The sequence below is a fragment of the Triticum aestivum genome, chromosome 1B (assembly GCF_018294505.1).
Source record: "Triticum aestivum cultivar Chinese Spring chromosome 1B, IWGSC CS RefSeq v2.1, whole genome shotgun sequence".
Taxonomy (NCBI): Eukaryota; Viridiplantae; Streptophyta; class Magnoliopsida; order Poales; family Poaceae; genus Triticum; species Triticum aestivum.
The window spans coordinates 620,412,355-620,432,864 of NC_057795.1; the positions used below are offsets into that span (position 1 = coordinate 620,412,355).

The following is a 20,510-nucleotide window of genomic DNA, read 5'->3' on the forward strand; positions in this document are numbered from 1 at the left end:
TCATGTTTTTTTTTAGAACAGGTGGAATCATGTTTTTTTTTAAGAACGGGTGGAATCGTGTTCATGTAATATGTAAACACTGATGTGGAGGTGCTCTTTTTCCCCACTCGTTTATAGTAAAGTACGCACACTCGTGCGTATTCGAGAAAAAAATAAACTTTTTTTTTTTGAAACAGAGCAGTATGAGCTAGACCAGACCGCGGCCCAACGAGGCCCACGGCTCGTTCGCGGCATCAACCGCGTGTGTGTGGAGCGGAGCAAAAACACTGCAGACCAGCCAGCGGTGCAGGGGAGCGGGACGGCGACGGGATTGGCCGATCCGGTCCCTCCATCCGCGCACCGACGGCCGAGGGCGTCCCGGATCCGGTTTTGGTGTGCCCGAGGGATCCAGAAGTGGGTGAGGCAGAGCGCGTATAAAACAGAGGGAGCCTTCTTCTTCCTCCTCTCGCTGGCTTTGCCTTGTAGAGGGGAAGAACAGGGCAGGAGAGGAGAGGAGAGGAGGCACACGAAATCTGTTCCGAATTCCCACCGATTCTGATCCACTGCTCATCCCAGCCTTAGATAAATTCGCACTTCCGCTTCGAGGAGGAGAAGAGGAGCGAGGGAATTCGGCTGTGGATTGGATTGGAGCACTAGAAGAGGCGGCGATCTTTCATAGGTACTGGTCCATCCCGTCTGATCATCTGCGGTCCTCTCCTCGCTCATTCGTGTCTCCCAGGGTTGTTCCGGCGGGGAAAGTGGACTCGTACGGCTTGCGCTCCGGTGAAGTTTTTGGTTTGATTTTCTTTCTTTCTGTGGTTGTTCTAGCTTGTGATTTGGTTGGATTCTCGGGGGGTTCTCTGGTCTGGTTGTCTGATCTGGAAGATCCAGTTCCTTATCTTCTTCTGGGAGGATTTCCGAAATTCTGCTTTTGTTGGAAATCCTTATCTGTGCTGTGATTCGTCTGGTTCACCTGCGTTTCCTGCACCGGATGAAGTGAGCGGTAATCTGGAGTTGGTAATTCGAATCCAGTTTGCCGGTTACGCGTTCCCTGTCCCGGGTGAAGTAGTAGTAATCGGTTATCTGGATCGAATCGGCGGGACCGCATTACGGCATGGGCTTCGTCGAGTTGCGCGCCTACGATTGAGCATAATCTGGCCTACCTGACTTGGGATTCGCGCGATTGGGAGGTGGCGGGTGATTAGGATCGGGCGGTTTCGCCAACAATTTTTTCCACTGCCTGTTCGGCAAGTTGCAGGTCTGTATCATCTGGTGTTCGTTCCTCGCAGTAGTTCGATCGGGAAGAGCGAGCTCAAATCGGGCTCAAATGGGGGCGTTGTTTAGGTAGCGTGCTGGGGGTGGTTTGGAATTTGGATCATCTCCTCCAGTTCCCCTTTTTTCTTGGGTATACTATACCATCATCAAGCCGGCACATTTCAGTCTTACTTTTTTTCTTCTTCTCTGCTGCCGATTGGTGTCTCGTGTTGTGTTCGATTTCCTTTTTGCATTTCCATCCTTTCTCGAATTTGCTGGACCGCAATTTCCACTCTGGAATCATCCTCGATTCGTTCTGTTCTTCTCCGCGTTCAGTAATTCGATTTGGTTCTTTCAAGTGAGTTAATTGAGCTGGATTTCCAGGCACTTAGTTTTGGATTTGATCTGGTAACTTACCTGGCTTTACGCCTGTTCGATCTGAAAGCAACCAGCTCGCCTTTTCCCCCCCTCACCAGAACTCGAAAAACCTGGAGCTATGTTTGGTTAATTCGATCGGCCACTAAAAATCCAGTGAATTGAGTTGAATCTGAGGCTTCTTCCGATGTTTTGGTCTTCCAGTTAGATTAAGTAGACAAAATCCCCCAAGTCCTCATGTTCATTTCAATTCTTCATCTCCCCTTTTTACCCTCTGCATTTAGCATCCTTCAACTTTAGCTGGTTGATTTTTTTTCGGAGAAACTTTATTGTTGATTTGATCGGCCATCACAAAATAATTGAGCTGAATCTTTAGATGTTCGTCCCATCTTGTTCCAGTAGACAAATTCCCCAACTCACCCTGTTCGTTCATTTCAATCTGACTGAAATTTTCTTGGTTCCATCTTTTCGTGCAGCACGGCGCAAGTCCGGCGATGGAGAGGGAGTCGAGGAAGAACTACCAGACGCGAGGCTCCGCGCGCGGCGGCGGCGGCGGGGGCGCTGGCGGTGGCACGGCGGCGGAGCGCGACCTGCTGCTGCAGTGGGGAAACCGGAAGCGCCTGCGCTGCGTCAAGGTGCAGCGCCGCGACGTCGAGGCCGCGGCCACGACGGCCGCCGAGAAGGCCGCGGTAGGACAGCGCCGCGCCGCCGCCGCCGCCGCTGCCGCTGCCGCAGCCACGGCGGCCGCGCAGCACCACCCGCCCGGCCACGCCCACCACCGCGCCCTCAGGTCCGTCTCCCCCCCTGCTGCTCTTCTTCAGCATTTTCTCCCTCTCTCCCTCTGACTGTACTCTCTGACTCCGCGTGTTGGTTAGCGATAACATTCAGAATCCCCATGGGTAGGGTTGAAAGTGTCACGTGATGTCCGTGTCTGGGCACGTGAGTTGGAGCGTCAGAAAGTTTTGGTTGCGTTTGATCCGATTCACTTTTAAATTCAAATGTGGGTTTGTTCTTTACCTGAGTGACCGATATCGGATTCAGAGATTCAGAATGGAAACATTCGATCATGGTAGGCGATGCGATGATTGGTTTTTGGTTTTGGTTTTGGGGCAACATGATTGATGTTGGTTGGCCATGTTGTTGTCATTGGGCCAACCTTATGATCTTCCAAAAGATGGAGTGATCCTGCTTTTTTTCTTCTCTTTTTCAAGTTATCCTGGTCAAGCATTGGTGGATTGTCCAAGAGGATGTGAAGCCCTGGGGTGTTCTTGAGGTTTTCTCCATTTGAACCTTGATCGATATCCTTGGGGCAGGCAAGCAGTCCTAATCTTGAATTATTTACAGTGGGATTAAATGCTGTTTTCTCTTGTGGCTCAACTCAGCCCCTTGAAAAGCCAGGCGAATCAGATTTTTGCGAGGCTAAAATTAGGAGCACCAGCAGACTGCTACTTGTCTGGTCAATCCAGCTGATTAAAGCTCAATTCAAGCTCTGCTAGTTGTCTTCTCAGATGGACCTGATCCGTGAATCTTCGATTCTGACTTGCTTTGTTATTGGGATTGTTCGTGAAAGCTGCGAGAGATGAGGTTCTCATTTAAGTTGTTGATGGCAATAGCTTGTCAGCATGTGTGTTTGGATGGCCACATACTTTGTATCGGCTATTTTACTGCTGACTAATTTTAGCCCGAGAAAGAAAACACCATATTTATCTCAAACCAGTCACCACCGCACGTATAGTGGATGGTGATGGTGACAACTTGTTCATTCATTGTTCTTCGGTTTTTCAATTTTGTTTCTTGTATTTGCTGGATTGAAGTCGAAGTTTTTGTTTGCTTGCTATCCATTTCCCTAAATGTGTGTGAATCGCGAAATTTTGCAGTCCCCACTCTCCCTGTGTTTCAGCATTGATGCATGATTTGCAGTCATAAATTTTGCAGTCATGTATGTTTATGTACCCAATTCTCATTGTGACCACAATTGAATAGATCTTTTTTTTGAATAATCAATTGAATGAATTTCTATCTGCACGTACATAATTACATTACCTTTTGCCCTTTTGCCCTTTTGCATTTTTGCTGAATTATAAGACTATACACATGACATTTTTATATAGGATTATAACGTACTCAGTGAATACCTACGATTTTCATAAACTGTATCTCATCCGTGTTATTAGGTGCAAACACTTTTCCCATCAAGAGAAATGAACGAACAATTTTGTTGCTCAATGTGCTCCTTCTATTTTTAGAGCTTACTTATGACGCAGTTCAAATAAATGTTTAAAATTCAAAATGGTGTAGCCACAACCATTCCAAATTCACAAAAAGAACATCTAAATAATTCACCAGTCTAGACATTACACTTTATTTACCTCTTATATGTTGTCATTGCAACATAGCAATTTTCTGTATCATCTTTAATCCTTGCTGCTACCAAATTGGCAGGAATCCTGAGGAGTCTGGAGCAATGAGGCCGCCATCACAGCAGCAGCAGAACAACACGATCCGCACGGTTATATCCCCAGTCAGGGAGCGCTCTGCAAAGGGAAACAACGACAACAACACGGTGCCTCCGACCTCTCTCGATGACAAGAAGGGCTCGTCGTCTGGGAGTGAAGGGACAATCTGGCCCAATTTTGCGGTCTCCCTAACGAACAAAGAGAAGGAAGAAGACTTCTTGGTGTTCAAGGGGTCCAAGCTGCCTCAGAGGCCCAAGAAGAGAGTGAAAGCCATCCAGAGGACTGTCAATGTATGAAACTTTTTCCTCAGCTCCCAAACTTTAACTGTTTATTATGATTTCACATAGGATTCTTCTCTCATCTTCCTTTCGCGGGGCATAGGATTCTTATCTTCTTATAGACAGTAAATAAATTAGTTTCCACAGAGATTCCAGTATTAAAAATTGCACAGCAGTACTACTAATGGATCCAAACTTAAATGCAAGATCAGAAAACCAAGAGCGTACCACGGAGTAAATACATTTCAATAAGCACTTTTAGTAGAGACAGGGCATGAGATCACATGGAGCATATGGCCATCTCTGTGCACGATGCCTGCCTTGTCCCTTGGCTAAAGGAGACGTGCAAATAAAATAGCAAAAGATTCCGTGTATGCCTCAGTGATTATACATGAGATTTAATTAACTTGATTGCCAAGAGGCGTCCATAATACCACCGCATGCTTCTGTCTGAAGCAAATATAAGATTGTCTGAAAGCATTCAGTGCTCCATGTGTTGTGTTGTTCCTACTGTTTAACCTTACTCAGTACCTTATTACCTTGAACTGGCCAAACTAATTACCATTCTATCTTATCTCGGGACAGTGCTTACCGAGTGGTAGTGTCATCTGTCCATCTTTCTTGAACTCCATTTCTGAATTCTATATGGTGGAGCAGTAACTAGTCCTTGTGCTTGTGGTTGAAGCATGCTTTGGAGTTAAGATTCTTATTTTTAGATACTTGGGGGTTTTGTGGAAGGAAAGATAATTGGAGTTAAGCTTAAGAAAGCACTTTGTGCTTTTTTTTCTAGGATATTAATGTCTACATTTATGTTCATATGTTTCTGTTCAAATTGTGTTTCACTGTCAGTCTGTCACCGATTCTGCGGTTCTCACCGAAGATTTGTCTGTTCATCTTTTGCAGTTTGTATGCCCTGGAACGTGGCTATGCGACCTGACTCTGGAAAGATACGAGGTACGAGAGAAGAAGGTCTCCAAGAAGGTGAGCAAAGGCTAGCATAACATGTTATCATGTCCAGTTCTGTAAATCCTGCATCGCTCATGCGCTAGGTAGAAACCAACCGCCTGACCGACGCTCTTCTTGCTCGATATCGCAGCGCCCCAGGGGACTGAAAGCGATGCACGACATGGACAGCGAGTCGGAAGAGTGATGGTACGATCGTCGTCGAGCCTGAGCAGCTGAGCAGTTAGAAAAGAAGAATATACACAAACACCGCCACAGATCCCGTAACCGAAGATTGAAAGTTAACCTTCCCAGACGGAATGATCAGTGGGCCGACTCCCGACCGATCGGTCGGTCGGGAACGGCCTCCGGGGTGCTGTGGAGATTGCACAGGAAAACACAGAGCGGCTGCAGGTTGTTTCCATGCCTGCCTCTGTAATTTATTTTACAGAGAGCGTTGGCTATATCATGTCCCCAAGGGCCCTGACCTCATGTTGATACCATTTGAGAGCATCTCCTCTCGCTGTGTCGTCAAATGGGTGCCGAGTGGGGTGCTCCAGTGCAGCAGGCGGGCGTGTGGGTTTGCCCTCTGCTTGTACTGGCAAGTGACAGTAATAATACTCAAGTTTAACATGGATTTACCAGGGCCTTCGGTAATTTGTTTATACCAGCTGCTGTAAACTCTTCCTCTGTAGTCCCAGTTTGGAGCATCAGATGATGCCATGCGTAGGCTTGTCAGGCGGATATATGAATTTGTGGATGCGGTGATTTATGGTCTATAGCTTTGTGCAATTGGAAAATGATACTCCCTCCGTTCCAAAATTCTTGTCTTAGATTTTTCTACATAAGGATGTACTTCCTCCATCCCAAAATAAGCATCTCAACTTTGTACTAACTTTAGTGAAGTTCACTAAAGTTAGTACAAAGTTGAGATGCTTATTTTGGGACGGAGAGTATGTATGTAGACAAATTTAAGACAAGAATTTAGGGATAGAGGTAACGGTTTAGAAACTAAACGTAGGTAACTCTCACTAAGCACTTAGAGACTCGAGGTAGAGTTTGAGAATTACAATTGAGTGTCAAGTTTTACATGGAGTAGAACAGAAGGGTCACATGATCTTTTTTAAAGATGTTTTTTAGCCCGTTGGCACTTATGAACCACCTCGGTACGATGTTTTGTATTTTGCGAAAGTCTAGTTTTTGAAATGTAAACCGAGTCCTGCACACGAGGGGTCCAGTCCGTTTGTATGGGTCGCTAATGTCAGGCCGGTCACCTCGACGGAGTAATTTTTATTATGTGGGTGGCTAATGTCAGGCCGGTCACCTCGATGGAGTAATTTTTATTATATTTGAGGTGTTTTGTACTCTCAATATGAATCTTTATAATAGATCTGACCTTTTTGCAAAAAAGAAAAAAAACACACAAGTTATGTGACGCTAGTTGTCTCACGACGCTTGTCCCACCCTGATTATGTTTCTTCCCATTTCTTCACAAGAGTCCAGGAGAAGTGCTGCCGTGAGTTCAGATTCTCAGATTTTGCGTGGGACAGATGTCCCGTGTCCAGTGACTCACGTTGTTTTCCTCACTTGATCAATCCAATAATATCTTTCTTATACTCCTACTTATATAAAGGGTATGGGGTTGGTAATGATTCACTCTCCCTTCGATTTTCTTTACATAGACTCATATGCAAGACTAAAATTTATGCACAGTTTTTCGACCAGTAGCCCTGCAAAAGGCATAAATAAATAAATAAATAAATTAATTCTTACTCTTGAGGAATCAACACTTCTTTCTAGCTTTTGGCAGTGGGGTAGCGCCTGGTTCTCGGTGTTGCTGTGATGTTGTAAGAAAACTATAGTTATACCTCAAACTCTTAACAAAGAAATAACGTGCAAACTTCTTGCGTCTTTCCAGGAAAAAAAACTCTTGTAATTTAACTTAGAGTACAAGTGTGAAATGTCACTCTAACTTAAAGCCTTATCTAAAAAGAAACTTAAAGCCTTATCTCACAACAAGAAACCCCCATCTTTGGCAAACGTTTTGTCTGCCACTCATCTGTTTGCTTGCTCGGCATGGCGCTACTAGAACATGATATGTCAGGAAACCTCGCATTCCCTAGCCTGGCGGTGGCAAAGATGATGCGACGTTGGAACTATCAAGAAGGCTCGGGTCTCGGTGCACATGGGCAAGGGATCATCGCGCCTATACAATTCACCGCGCGGTGTCCAAAAGCTGGCATCGGTCATTGTGAGAAACCATATGACAACGGCTTATACGTTCCGTCGTTGCCACATGCGGAAGAGGAGTGGCATAAGTGGAAGGGTCTTTCACGAGCCTTGCGGCTTGAAGTAGAGTGCTACTAAAAGATCCTCTCACTGCTACGTGACATGACGCTTCAAGGGGACGATAGCGTGGAGACGGCGGCCGCATTGGCGGTGATCGTTAATTCCAAGAAGGTGATCCAGGGGAACCGCACACTAGGGATGTGGAAGGCCACACTGCCATCCTCCACCTTGCAGTACATCATCGAGCAGGTGATCATGCCGAGGATGGCCATGGATGCACGAGAGTGGATGCCATCGTGGGATCCAGACTGTCACCACTGGCTTCGCCCATTGATTCCTCTCATCGGCAACTTACCACGATCTCTTTATGACATTGTTGAAAGCAAGATAAGCAATGGCGGCTATGATGTTGTCTCGCCATGGAAGGAATACCTTGACCCAACACAGTGGGATACCTTCAGCCAACGTCACATCTTGCCGAAGCTAGCACGGTTCACACGGGGGCTAAGGATCACGCCACCGAAGCAAACCGACTCCTCGTTTCGCACGTTGATGCTATGGGCACCTCTAGTGCATGTTGAAGACATGGTATTGATACTAGAAGCTGAGCTATTTTTCGATAAATGGGAAGGTGCGCTGCGACACTGGTTGCGGGCCGCGAAACCCTCGTTTGGGGAGGCCACCGCATGGTACACCGGCTGGAAAAAACTCTTCACGCCAGAGCTACTTGCCAACGAATGGGTGCTCGCACATCTCGAAGCTGGCGGTGGCATTGTTGACAGTCTTGTAGATTATACTTGGTAGTTTGCATCGACCGCAATTTTTCTTATAAACATGTAGTTACTCCTTAGCAATATGTATTGTAGAGATGTAGTTACTCATTTTGTTTCGAAGTAATATTGTCGGAAATACTCAAGTACCTATTAAATATTATGTCACTGAATAAATTCTCTCAAGAATATTGGAGATTAAGAAAGTGTTCCTTTTCTTTGGGTCATATGGAAACAATAGGAATAACTTATACTCCCTCCGTCCGAAAATACTTGTCGGAGGAATGGATGTATCTGTTGGGGAACGTAGTAATTTCAAAAAAATTCCTACGTGCACTCAAGATCATGGTGATGGCATAGCAACGAGAGGGGAGAGTGTTGTCCACGTACCCTCGTACACCGTAAGTGGAAGCGTTATGACAACGCGGTTGATGTAGTCGTACGTCTTCACGATCTGACCGATCCAAGTACCGAATGTACGGCACCTCCGAGTTCAGCACACTTTCAGCTCGATGACGATCCCCGGGCTCCGATCCAGCAAAGCTTCAGGGATGAGTTCCGTCAGCATGACGGCGTGGTGACGATGATGATGTTCCACCGGTGCAGGGCTTCGCCTAAACTCCGCGATGATATGACCGAGGTGGAATATGGTGGAGGGGGGCACCGAACACGGCTAAGGAACGATCAGTAGATCAACTTGTGTGTCTATGGGGTGCCCCCCGCCCCCGTATATAAAGGAGCCAGGGGGGAGGAGGCGGCCGGCCAAGGAGGGGGCGCCAAGGGGGGAGTCCTACTCCCACCGGGAGTAGGACTCCCTTCTTTCCTAGTTGGAATAGGAGAAGGGGGGAAAGAGGAGGAAGAGGGGAAGGAAAGGGGGGGCGCCGCCCCCCTTCCCTTGTCCTATTCGGACTAGGAAGGGGAGGGGCGCGCGGCCCCCTCCTGCCTCCTTCCCTCTTCTCCCTCGAGGCCCATGTAGGCCCAATAACCCCCCGGGAGGGTTCCGATAACCTCCCGGTGCTCCGGTAAAATGCCGATTTCACCCGGAACGATTCCGATGTCCAAATATAGGCTTTCAATATATCGATCTTTATGTCTCGACCATTTCGAGACTCCTCGTTACGTCCGTGATCACATCCGAGACTCCGAACAAACATCGGTACATCAAAACTTATAAACTCATAATAAAACTGTCATCGTAACGTTAAGCGTGCGGACCCTACGGGTTCGAGAACTATGTAGACATGACCTAGAACTATTCTCGGTCAATAACCAATAGCGGAACCTAGATGCCCATATTGGTTCCTATATATTCTACGAAGATCTTTATCGGTCAAACCGCATAACAACATACGTTGTTCCCTTTGTCATCGGTATGTTACTTGCCTGAGATTTGATCGTCGGTATCCAATACCTAGTCCAATCTCGTTACCGGCAAGTCTCTTTACTCGTTCCGTAATGCATCATTCCGTAACCAACTCATTTGGTCACATCGCTTGCAAGGCTTATAAAGATGTGCATTACCGAGAGGGCCCAGAGATACCTCTCCGATAATCGGAGTGACAAAACCTAATCTCGAAATACGCAAACTCAACATGTACCTTCGGAGACACCTGTAGTACTCCTTTATAATCACCCAGTTACGTTGTGACGTTTGGTAGTACCCAAAGTGTTCCTCCGGTAAACGGGAGTTGCATATTTTTCATAGTTATAGGAACATGTATAAGTCATGAAGAAAGCAATAGCAATATACTAAACGATCAAGTGCTAGGCTAACGGAATGGGTCATGTCAATCACATCATTCTTCTAATGATGTGATCCCATTAATCAAATGACAACACATGTCTATGGTTAGGAAACATAACCATCTTTGATTAATGAGCTAGTCAAGTAGGGGCATACTAGTGACTATATGTTTGTCTATGTATTCACACATGTATCATGTTTCCGGTTAATACAATTCTAGCATGAATAATAAACATTTATCATGATATGAGGAAATAAATAATAACTTTATTATTGCCTCTAGGGCATATTTCCTTCAGTCTCCCACTTGCACTAGAGTCAATAATCTAGATTACATAGTAATGATTCTAACACCCATGGAGTCTTGGTGCTGATCATGTTTTGCTCGTGAGAGTGGCTTAGTCAACGGGTCTGCAACATTCAGATCCGTATGTATCTTGCAAATCTCTATGTCTCCCACTTGGACTTGGTCCCGAATGGAATTGAAGCGTCTCTTGATGTGCTTGGTCCTCTTGTGAAATCTGGATTCCTTTGCCAAGGCAATTGCACCAGTATTGTCACAGAAGATTTTCATTGTCCCGATGCACTAGGTATGACACCTAGATCGGAAATGAACTCCTTCATCCAGACTCCTTCATTTGCTGCTTCCGAAGCAGCTATGTACTCCGCTTCACATGTAGATCCCGCCACGACGCTTTGTTTAGAACTGCACCAACTTATAGATCCACCGTTTAATAAAAACACGTATCCAGTTTGCGATTTAGAATCGTCCGGATCAGGGTCAAAGCTTGCATCGACGTAACCATTTACGACTAGCTCTTTGTCACCTCCATATACGAGAAACATATCCTTAGTCCTTTTCAGGTATTTCAGGATGTTCTTGACCGCTGTCCAGTGATCCATTCCTAGATTACTTTGGTACCTTCCTACCAAGCTTATTGCTAAGCATATGTCAAGTCTGGTACATAGCATTGCATACATGATAGAGCCTATGGCTGAAGCATAGGGAACATCTTTCATTTTCTCTCTATCTTCTGCTGTGGTCGGGCATTGAGTTTGACTCAACTTCACACCTTGTAGTACGGGCAAGAACCCTTTCTTTGCCTGATCCATTTTGAACTTTTTCAAAATTTTATCAAGGTATGTGCTTTGTGGAAGTCCTATTAAGCGTCTTGATCTATCTCTATAGATCTTGATGCCCAATATGTAAGCAGCTTCACCGAGGTCTTTCATTGAAAAACTTTTATTCAAGTATCCCTTTATGCTATCCAGAAATTCTATATCATTTCCAATTAATAATATGTCATCTACATATAATATCAGAAATGCTATAGAGCTCCCACTCACTTTCTTGTAAATACAGGCTTCTCCAAAAGTCTGTATAAAACCATATGCTTTGATCACACTATCAAAGCGTTTATTTCAACTCCGAGATGCTTGCACCAGTCCATAAATGGAACGCTGGAGCTTGCACACTTTGTTAGCACCTTTTGGATCTACAAAACCTTCTGGCTGCATCATATACAACTCTTCTTCCAGAAATCCATTCAAGAATGCAGTTTTGACATCCATTTGCCAAATTTCATAATTATGAAATGCAGCAATAGCTAACATGATTCGGATAGACTTAAGCATCGCTACGGGTGAGAAAGTCTCATCGTAGTCAACTCCTTGAACTTGTCGAAAACCTTTCGCAACAAGTCAAGCTTTATAGACAGTTACATTACCATCAGCGTCAGTCTTCTTCTTAAAGATCCATTTATTCTCAATTGCTTGCCGATCATCGGGCAAGTCAACCAAAGTCCATACTTTGTTTTCATACATGGATCCCATCTCAGATTTCATGGCCTCTAGCCATTTTGCGGAATCTGGGCTCATCATCGCTTCCTCATAGTTCGTAGGTTCATCATGGTCAAGCAACATGACTTCCAGAATTGGATTACCGTACCACTCTGGTGTGGATCTTACTCTGGTAGACCTACGAGGTTCAGTAGAAACTTGATCTGAAGTTTCATGATCAATATCATTAGCTTCCTCACTAATTGGTGTAGTTGTCACAGGAACCGGTTCTTGTGATGAACTACTTTCCAATAAGGGAGTAGATACAGTTATCTCATCAAGTTCTACTTTCCTCCCACTCACTTCTTTCGAGAGAAACTCCTTCTCTAGAAAGGATCCGATTTTAGCAACGAAAATCTTGCCCTCAGATCTGTGATAGAAGGTGTACCCAATAGTCTCTTTTGGGTATCCTATGAAGACACATTTCTCCAATTTGGGTTCAAGCTTATCTGGTTGAAGTTTCTTCACATAAGCATCGCAGCCCCAAACTTTAAGAAACGACAACTTTGGTTTCTTGCCAAACCACAGTTCATAAGGCGTCGTCTCAACGGATTTTGATGGTGCCCTATTTAACGTGAATGCGGCCGTCTCTAAAGCATAACCCCAAAATGGTAGCGGTAAATCAGTAAGAGACATCATAGATCGCACCATATCTAGTAAAGTACGATTACGACGTTCGGACACACCATTTCTCTAGAAAGGATCCGATTTTAGCAACGAAAATCTTGCCCTCAGATCTGTGATAGAAGGTGTACCCAATAGTCTCTTTTGGGTATCCTATGAAGACACATTTCTCCAATTTGGGTTCAAGCTTATCTGGTTGAAGTTTCTTCACATAAGCATCGCAGCCCCAAACTTTAAGAAACGACAACTTTGGTTTCTTGCCAAACCACAGTTCATAAGGCGTCGTCTCAACGGATTTTGATGGTGCCCTATTTAACGTGAATGCGGCCGTCTCTAAAGCATAACCCCAAAATGGTAGCGGTAAATCAGTAAGAGACATCATAGATCGCACCATATCTAGTAAAGTACGATTACGACGTTCGGACACACCATTTCGTTGTGGTGTTCCGGGTGGCGTGAGTTGCGAAACTATTCCGCATTGTTTCAAGTGTAGAACAAACTCGTAACTCAAATATTCTCCTCCACGATCAGATCGTAGAAATTTTATTTTCTTGTTACGATGATTTTCCACTTCACTCTGAAATTCTTTGAACTTTTCAAATGTTTCAGATTTGTGTTTTATCAAGTAGATATACCCATATCTGCTCAAATCATCTGTGAAGGTGAGAAAATAATGATACCCGCCGCGAGCCTCAACATTCATTGGACCACAAACATCAGTATGTATGATTTCCAACAAATCAGTTGCTCGCTTCATAGTTCCGGAGAACAGCGTTTTAGTCATCTTGCCCATGAGGCACGGTTCGCAAGTACCAAGTGATTCATAATCAAGTGATTCCAAAAGCCCATCAGTATGGAGTTTCTTCATGCGCTTTACACCGATATGACCTAAATGGCAGTGCCACAAATAAGTTGCACTATCGTTATCAACTCTGCATCTTTTGGTTTCAACACTATGAATATGTGTATCACTACTATCGAGATTCAATAAAAATAGACCACTTTTCAAGGGTGCATGACCATAAAAGATATTACTCATATAAATAGAACAACCATTATTCTCTGATTTAAATGAATAACCGTCTCGCATCAAACAAGATCCAGATATAATGTTCATGCTCAACGCTGGCACCAAATAATAATTATTTAGGTTTAAAACTAATCCCGATGGTAGATGTAGAGGTAGCGTGCCGACCGCGATCACATCGACTTTGGAACCATTTCCCACGCGCATCGTCACCTCGTCCTTAGCCAATCTTCGCTGAATTCGTAGTCCCTGTTTCGAGTTGCAAATATTAGCAACAGAACCAGTATCAAATACTCAGGTGCTACTGCGAGCATTAGTAAGGTACACATCAATAACATGTATATCACATATACCTTTGTTCACTTTGCCATCCTTCTTATCCGCCAAATACTTGGGGCAGTTCCGCTTCCAGTGTCCAGTCTGCTTGCAGTAGAAGCACTCAGTTTCAGGCTTGGGTCCAGACTTGGGTTTCTTCTCTTGAGCAGCAACTTGCTTGCTGTTCTTTTTGAAGTTCCCTTTTTCTTCCCTTTGCCCTTTTTCTTGAAACTGGTGGTCTTGTTAACCATCAACACTTGATGCTCCTTCTTGATTTCTACCTCCGCGGCTTTTAGCATTGCGAAGAGCTCGGGAATAGTCTTGTTCATCCCTTGCATATTATAGTTCATCACGAAGCTCTTGTAGCTTGGTGGCAGTGATTGAAGAATTCTGTCAATGACACTATCATCAGGAAGATTAACTCCCAGTTGAATCAAGTGATTATTATACCCAGACATTTTGAGTATATGTTCACTGACAGAACTATTCTCCTCCATCTTGCAGTTATAAAACTTATTGGAGACTTCATATCTCTCAATCCGGGCATTTGCTTGAAATATTAACTTCAACTCCTGGAACATCTCATATGCTCCATGACGTTCAAAACATCGTTGAAGACCCGGTTCTAAGCCGTAAAGCATGACACACTGAACTATCGAGTAGTCATCAGCTTTGCTCTGCCAGACGTTCTTAACGTCGTCAGTTGCATTAGCAGCAGGCCTGGCACCCAGCGGTGCTTCCAGGACGTAACTTTTCTATGCAGCAATGAGGATAATCCTCAGGTTACGGACCCAGTCCGTGTAATTGCTACCATCATCTTTCAACTTTGCTTTCTCAAGGAATGCATTAAAATTCAACGGAACAACAGCACGAGCCATCTATCTACAAACAAACATAGACAAGCAAAATACTATCAGGTACTAAGTTCATGATAAACTTAAGTTCAATTAATCATATTACTTAAGAACTCCCACTTAGACAGACATCTCTCTAGTCATCTAAGTGATCACGCGATCCAAATCAACTAAACCATGTCCAATCATCACGTGAGATGGAGTAGTTTCAATGGTGAACATCACTATGTTGATCATATCTACTATATGATTCACGTTCGACCTTTCGGTCTCCGTGTTCCGAGGCCATATCTGTATATACTAGGCTCGTCAAGTTTAACCTGAGTATTCCGCGTGTGCAACTGTTTTGCACCCGTTGTATTTGAATGGAGAGCCTATCACACCCGATCATCACGTGGTGTCTCAGCATGAAGAACTTTCGCAACGGTGCATACTCAGGGAGAACACTTCTTGATAATTAGTGAGAGATCATCTTAAAATGCTACCGTCAATCAAAGCAAGATAAGATGCATAAAGGATAAACATCACATGCAATCAATATAAGTGATATGATATGGCCATCATCATCTTGTGCTTGTGATCTCCATCTTCGAAGCACCGTCGTGATCACCATCGTCACCGGCGCGACACCTTGATCTCCATCGTAGCATCGTTGTCGTTACGCCATCTATTGCTTCTACGACTATCGCTACCGCTTAGTGATAAAGTAAAGCAATTACAGGGCGTTTGCATTTCATACAATAAAGCGACAACCATATGGCTCCTGCCAGTTGCCGATAACTTCGGTTACAAAACATGATCATCTCATACAATAAAATATAGCATCACGTCTTGACCATATCACATCACAACATGCCCTGCAAAAACAAGTTAGACGTCCTCTACTTTGTTGTTGCAAATTTTACGTGGCTGCTACGGGCTTAGCAAGAACCGTGCTTACCTACGCATCAAAATCACAACGATAGTTTGTCAAGTTAGTGCTGTTTTAACCTTCGCAAGGACCGGGCGTAGCCACACTCGATTCAGCTAAAGTGAGAGAGACAGACACCCGCCAGCCACCTTTAAGCACAAGTGCTCATAACGGTGAAATCAGTCTCGCGTAAGCGTACGCGTAATGTTGGTCCGGGCCGCTTCATCTCACAATACCGCCGAACCAAAGTATGACATGCTGGTAAGCAGTATGACTTGTATCGCCCACAACTCACTTGTGTTCTACTCGTGCATATGACATCTACGCATAAAACCAGGCTTGGATGCCACTGTTGGGGAACGTAGTAATTTCAAAAAAAATTCCTACGTGCACTCAAGATCATGGTGATGGCATAGCAACGAGAGGGGAGAGTGTTGTCCACGTACCCTCGTAGACCGTAAGCGGAAGCGTTATGACAACGCGGTTGATGTAGTCGTACGTCTTCACGATCCGACCGATCCAAGTACCGAACGTACGGCACCTCCGAGTTCAGCACACGTTCAGCTCGATGACGATCCCCGGGCTCCGATCCAGCAAAGCTTCGGGGATGAGTTCCGTCAGCACAACGGCGTGGTGACGATGATGATGTTCCACCGGCGCAGGGCTTCGCCTAAACTCCGCGACGATATGACCGAGGTGGAATTGGTGGAGGGGGCACCGCACACGGCTAAGGAACAATCCGTAGATCAACTTGTGTGTCTATGGGGTGCCCCCCGCCCCCGTATATAAAGGAGCCATGGGGGAGGAGGCGGCCGGCCAAGGAGGGCGCGCCAAGGGGGGAGTCCTACTCCCACCGGGAGTAGGACTCCCTTCTTTCCTAGTTGGAATAGGAGAAGGGGGGAAAGAGGAGGAAGAGGGGAAGGAAAGGGGGGGGGGACGCCGCCCCCCTTCCCTTATCCTATTCGGACTAGGAAGGGGAGGGGCGCGCGGCCCCCTCATGCCTCCTTCCCTCTTCTCCCTCGAGGCCCATGTAGGCCCAATAACCCCCCGGGGGGGTTCCGGTAACCTCCCGATGCTCCGGTAAAATGTCGATTTCACCCGGAACGATTCCGATATCCAAATATAGGCTTCCAATATATCGATCTTTATGTCTCGACCATTTCGAGACTCCTCGTTACATCCGTGATCACATCCGGGACTCCGAACAAACTTCGGTACATCAAAACTTATAAACTCATAATAAAACTGTCATCGTAACGTTAAGCGTGCGGACCCTACGGGTTCGAGAACTATGTAGACATGACCTAGAACTATTCTCGGTCAATAACCAATAGCGGAACCTGGATGCCCATATTGGTTCCTACATATTCTACGAAGATCTTTATCGGTCAAACCGCATAACAACATACGTTGCTCCCTTTGTCATCGGTATGTTACTTGCCCGAGATTTGATCATCGGTATCCAATACCTAGTCCAATATCGTTACCGGCAAGTCTCTTTACTCGTTCCGTAATGCATCATTCCGTAACCAACTCATTTGGTCACATTGCTTGCAAGGCTTATAAAGATGTGCATTACCGAGAGGGCCCAGAGATACCTCTCCGACAATCGAAGTGACAAAACCTAATCTCGAAATACGCAAACTCAACATGTACCTTCGGAGACACCTGTAGTACTCCTTTATAATCACCCAGTTACGTTGTGACGTTTGGTAGTACCCAAAGTGTTCCTACGATAAACGGGAGTTGCATATTTCTCATAGTTATAGGAACATGTATAAGTCATGAAGAAAGCAATAGCAATATACTAAACGATCAAGTGCTAGGCTAACGGAATGGGTCATGTCAATCACATCATTCTTCTAATGATGTGATCCCATTAATCAAATGACAACACATGTCTATGGTTAGGAAACATAACCATCTTTGATTAATGAGCTAGTCAAGTAGGGGCATACTAGTGACTATATGTTTGTCTATGTATTCACACATGCATCATGTTTCCGGTTAATACAATTCTAGCATGAATAATAAACATTTATCATGATATGAGGAAATAAATAATAACTTTATTATTGCCTCTAGGGCATATTTCCTTCAGTATCTAGACATATTTTAGTTTTAGATACATCCATTTTTGTTCATTTTTCCGACGAGTATTTCCGGACGGAGGGAGTATGATTAAACTGCAAGATATATAAATCATAAACATATATGCATCACAGTGTATTTTAGTGTATTGTAGCAAGAAGCATGTTGCCATTCCCTGGAAAATAAGATATATCATACGACGAATCACCATAACGTAAAAACACTCAAACAATCTTCTCTTCTTCTAGATTACACCAAGTTGTACATGAACAATTACATGTCTGAGAGGTTTAAGATTATCGACCACACCCTAGGCGCCTTACTGTCGACGAGTAAGTGGCATACTGGTAAAATAACATTATGTCATAATGTGGCATGCATGACGTCAAAACAAAATGTTTAATCCCTAGTGGGCTGTGGTTAACCACCACCATTTTAACCATGTAACAAAAAGTTGTTCTAAAAACTTATACCTTGTTTCCGTCTTTTTTAGTTTATTTCCTCTATTATAAGCTAAGACATGTATCTTTATTAGTTTCTAGAGTAAGACAAATTTGACCATTAACTTTCAAACCTGGCTCAAAGTTGATGGGTGGTGTAATAATGATTTCTTAGGAAATTCAAAAATAGGAAAATTAAATTACAACTTTGTTTAAGAACTCATAAAAAATAGGTAATTCAAGGAGAACTATTACACAATCCTAAGAAAATATGAAGGATAAAAACATTTAGGAACATTCGTGACAAATAGAAAAAAATGGTGTTAGTTTTCTTTAGTTATTTGGTTTGCAAAAATATTATGACTTTTTTCCAAAAACATTACCCATTTCACATATTTGTGGGTAACTTGTGTAGACAATTTTCAATTTTATTTTTTCAGAATAGTGTGTGATTTTAAGTAATTTTTTTGATTTGATAATATTCTGATTGTTTTTCGTTAGTAACAAATTTATATGTTTTGAAAGTTATGAGCCAATCTTTTCTAGTGTTTAGAGAGTATTCTGTTGACCAAAAATGTTTTTTGTGTGTGTGTGTGTTTGGGGGGGGGGGGGGGGGGGGGTCCCTTTGCTTCACGATAAAAAAATTAAGCCGTGGGGTGCACCGATGGAAAAGGCTCTTCACGCCAGAGCTACTTGCCAACGAACGCGTGCTCGCACATCTCGAAGTCGGCGTTCATATTGTTGACAGTCTTGTAGATTTTAATTGGTAGTCTGCATAGACCGCAATTTTTCTTGTAAACATGTAGTTACTCCTTAGCAATATGTATTGTAGAGATGTAGTACTCATTTGTTTTGAAGTAATATTATGGAAAATACTCAATTACCTATTTAATATTATGTCACTGAATAAATTTTCTCAAGGATATTGGAGATTAAGAAAATGTTCCTTTTCTTTGGGTCGTATGGAAACAATAGGGTGTGTAAGAAAATGTTCCTTTTCTTTGGGTCGTATGGAAATAAGATATATCAGACGACGAATCACCATAATGCTAAAAACACTCTAACAATCTTCTCTTCTTCTAGATTATGCCAAGTTGTACATGAACAGTTACATGTCAGGAGGGGTTTAAGATTATCGACCACACCCTAGGTGCCTTATTGTCGACGAGGAAGTGGCATACCGGTAAAATAATATTATGTCATAATGTGGCATTCATGACGTCAAACTAAACCTTTGATCCCTATTGGGTTGTGGTTAACAACCACCATTTTAACCATCTAACCAAAAGTTGTTCTAAAAAGCGTATACTTCATTTCCTTCTTTTTTTTAGTTTATTTCCTCTATTATAAGATAAGACATGTTTTAATCTTTATTAGTTTGTAAAGTAAGACAAATTTGACCATCAACTGTCGAAGTTGGCTCAAAATTGATGGGTGGTGTAATAATTATTTCTTAGGATATTTATAAATAGGAAAACTAAAGTACAGCTTTTCTGAAGAACTCATAAAAAACATGTAATTCAAGGAGAACTATTACACAATCCTAAGAAAATATAAAGGATAAAAACATTTAGGAACATTCATGAAAAATAGAAAAAATTGCTGTTAGTTTCCTTTAGTTATTTGGTTTGCAAAAATATTATGACTTTTTTCCAAAAACGTTAGTCATTACACATATTTGTGGGTAACTTGTGTAGAAAAATTTCCATCTTTTCTCAGAGCAGTGTATGATTTTAAGTAGATTTTTTGATTTGATAATATTCTGATTGTTTTTCGTTAGTAACAAATTTTTATCTGTTTTGAAAGTTATGAGCCGATCTTTTCTAGTGTTCAGAGAGTATTCTAGTGTCCATAATTGGGCGTATCCCTATGGTTCAGGATAAACGAATTAAGCCGCGGGGTTAACATTTTCCATCTGAAGGGCAATGTGTAATTTCCCTGCATCTTGCTCAACATTGAACTTGATTACAATTTTAAAATGACTAATAAACCTTCCTATTTTTATTTGAAAATGGAGGATTACCCCGGCCTTTTGCATCACAAATGACTGCCATATTATTAGTAAAAGAAAAATTAATCCAGCTCTGCAAATTGTGCCAGTTTATTTACATGCAATGTTCCGCTGGGCGGGTGCGCCATACAACAATAGTGCGCCATACAACAATAGCAAGCGTGCAGTATACATTTGTTTTTCGAATACTAACAACAGAAACAGGAGAACAGATAATTCAGCGATGAGTTGAACAGCACTGAAAAAGTCCAGGTCAGGTCGCACTATTTTGATGTATATGTGCGTCTGCTTTACAGCCCTCGCATTGCATAG

The 20,510-nt window shown here is 43.5% G+C and overlaps 1 protein-coding gene and 1 pseudogene across 2 annotated transcripts; both read left to right on the forward strand.

Annotated features, from left to right (window-relative positions):
* Positions 1 to 410: 410 nt before the first annotated feature.
* Positions 411 to 6,061, forward strand: LOC123142924 (uncharacterized). Of its 2 annotated transcripts, none has more exons than XM_044561638.1 (5): positions 411 to 658; positions 2,085 to 2,398; positions 4,051 to 4,354; positions 5,246 to 5,323; positions 5,439 to 6,061. In XM_044561638.1, the coding sequence occupies exons 2-5, from the start codon at positions 2,103 to 2,105 to the stop codon at positions 5,490 to 5,492; spliced, it is 732 nt and encodes a 243-aa protein (XP_044417573.1). In that variant the 5' UTR covers positions 411 to 658; positions 2,085 to 2,102; the 3' UTR covers positions 5,493 to 6,061. The 2 variants fall into 2 exon arrangements, with proteins under 2 accessions (XP_044417573.1, XP_044417582.1); XM_044561647.1 differs by having other exon boundaries at positions 430 to 658; positions 2,096 to 2,398.
* An 867-nt stretch (positions 6,062 to 6,928) lies between these two features.
* Positions 6,929 to 8,377, forward strand: LOC123097295 (septin and tuftelin-interacting protein 1 homolog 1-like; annotated as a pseudogene).
* Positions 8,378 to 20,510: the final 12,133 nt, after the last annotated feature.